This window comes from Otolemur garnettii, unplaced genomic scaffold, assembly GCF_000181295.1.
Source record: "Otolemur garnettii isolate 467f Iridium unplaced genomic scaffold, OtoGar3 scaffold00151, whole genome shotgun sequence".
Classification (NCBI taxonomy): Eukaryota; Metazoa; Chordata; class Mammalia; order Primates; family Galagidae; genus Otolemur; species Otolemur garnettii.
In genome coordinates, this window is record NW_003852546.1 from 1,728,128 (window position 1) to 1,730,598 (window position 2,471).

General features: G+C 46.3%; 1 protein-coding gene across 3 annotated transcripts in view; it reads right to left on the reverse strand.

Annotated features, from left to right (window-relative positions):
• The window catches only part of SLC9A5 (solute carrier family 9 member A5), a 23,627-nt gene that overhangs the window by 11,214 nt on the left and 9,942 nt on the right, over positions 1–2,471 (reverse strand). For all 3 annotated transcript variants that reach the window (XM_023518908.1, XM_003799395.3, XM_023518909.1), the window contains exons 11-12: positions 2,175–2,263; positions 1,894–2,020 (exon numbers count right to left, since the gene is read on the reverse strand). In XM_023518908.1, coding sequence (XP_023374676.1) covers positions 1,894–2,020; positions 2,175–2,263 — 216 coding nt within the window. The remainder of the gene's footprint in view (positions 1–1,893; positions 2,021–2,174; positions 2,264–2,471) is intronic.

The window sequence follows — 2,471 nt, forward strand, 5'->3', positions numbered from 1 at the left end:
CACACACACACTTACACAACCAATTGTCATGTACTTCCTGATGTGACAAAATAAGAAACACAGAGCATACCTATTGAACGTCCCTGAATCTGATCAGGCCTCTAGATTTAAAGACCAAGAAATACAGGGAATGGAGGAACATGTGAAACACCACCACTGGAATACACTCAGCAAAATCTAGAAAATGGGAAAATTTCCAAGACAAAGTATCCAGTATTCTTCAATAAATAAATAGCAAGGGGGGAAAAGGGAGGATATTTTATTAATGAAGAGACATATTTCCCAATGCAAAGTCTTTATTTGGATGCTACTTTGAACATCCAGCTGGAAAAAGTTATTTATTGAACACCAACTGGATGTAAGAGTTCTTGCTACTTAGAGATACACACTAATATTTAGAGATGATGTGATATCTGGAGTTTCCTTAAGATAAAGTGTGGGCAGAGTATGTACGTAATTATAAAAGTACACTATGCATTGATAATTATCAGAGATGCGTGATGGATAAATTGAGTTATTTTATTCTCTCTACTGGAATTTTGCATGAGGAAAATAGGTTTTTTTTTTTTTTTTTTTAAACCATACAGGTTGGGGCCAGGCACAGTGGCTCATGTCTGTAATCCAAGTACTTTGAGAGGCTGAGGTGGGAGGATTGCTCAAACTCAGGAATTTAAGACCAGACTGAGCAAGAACAAGACCCCATCTCTACTAAAAATAGAAAAATTAGTCGGGCTATGTGATGGGCACCTGTCATCCCAGCTAATTAGGAAGCTGAGGCAGGAGGATCACTTGAGCTCAGGAGTTTGAGACTGCAATGGGCTATGATGACACCACTGCACTCTACTCAGGGTCACAGAGAGAGACTCTGTCTCAAAACAAAAACAAAAACCCCACACAGGTTGGGATGAGACAGGGTCTGGACAGTCATTAACTGAGGAAGACACAGGGGTTTGGTAGATTGTGGGGATGATACAGGGCCCCAGGTGATAAGCCAAAGCTGGAGAGATCCCTGGCTGTGGGAAAAGAATGGCAAGTTGCAGAACTACAAAGGTAAAAGAGTCCCTTTGCCCTGCTCTGGCCAACCACAGCTAGAGTAGCACCTTACATTCTGGGCTGCATTTCTTATGGCCAGAGAAGACATAACAGAGGCAGATGTTGGGTTAAAGGAAAAGGGGCTTATATGGAAGGAAACTGTCTTGGAACCTTGGAAGATTTATTCTGCAGAGCTGCCAAATCAGGACCAGAAGGTGCAAGTTAAAGGAAGCCAATTCTGTCTCAATGGTCAGGTATGCTAATTGCTGGCTCCCATTTCAGAAAGGTTCTAGGTAATAGCTTGCTGCCCCCTTGTGGGATTAGAACAGATTCCCTCCTGGATGGGCTGGGCTTTTCCAGCCATAAAGCTTCATGATCTGCATTGAACAGATGCCTGCCTTCCTCATGCTAAACTGGTCCCACAGGCTTCCTTGGAAACCCTGCTTCTGTCTGACACCCTGTCATTTTCCAGCGACCCTCAAGGCCTCCTGTACTCTGTCTCCTCCTCTCCTCTTCAGGGCCAATCACCTAGGCCTACATATTCCTCTCTCTGCCCCTCACCCAGCTCTCATCTGCAATGTTTCACTCCAGCTTCCTAGCTGGCTCTCCTAGCCTCTCAACTCACCCCTTCCAATTTGATCTGTACCCTGCTACCAGAGAAGGGATCCTTAAACAGGCCAACCCTTTCTCAAAAAAAAAAAAAAAAAAAAAGGGAAAGGTTTCTTATTATGGACAGGATGAAACCCACACTTCTGGGCATCTGTAGCTCTCCATGAGCTGGTACCAACTGCCTCTTGAGCCTCTGATCATGGCGTCCCCAGCCCCCTCCCACTCAATGAACTCATGCCTGCCTGCTCTCACCCTGCGGCGTGGCTTGTAGAGGCCTCCACAGAGCAGATGATGCATCGCAGCATCCTCACGGTCCCGGCCGCTGCGTACTGTGTCAATCACCTGCAGATCCAGACATGCTCCACTGCCACTCTCCCTCCTGTAGGAGTCGGGGGACAGTATGCTAGAGAGGGAGCAGGAGGCATAGGAGAAGGGTAGAAACAAAGGTACTAGCCACTCTTCCCCAGAAGGGATTAAGAAAGAGGGCTCAAAAGATAGGAGTTTGAGGAAGATGACGGGGTTCAAGGACTTACAGCAGGTTGGTGACAGAAGTCTCTGCAACAGAATTGCGGCTAGGCATAGAGGGGAGTGTGAGGCCTGCAGAAGACAAGACGTGGCCTCCCTGCAGGGGTCACAACCAAGGTCAGACAGTAATCAATGGAGAGTGGCATAGGCAGTGAGAGGGTAATAAAGATAATGACAGTAATTAACACTTATTTTGCTCTTTTGATGTGCGAGGTACTGTGCTAGGCACTTTACATAGAAAAAAATCTGGCTCGGCGCCTGTGGCTCAAGCTGCTAAGGCGCCAGCCACGTACACCTAAGGTGGC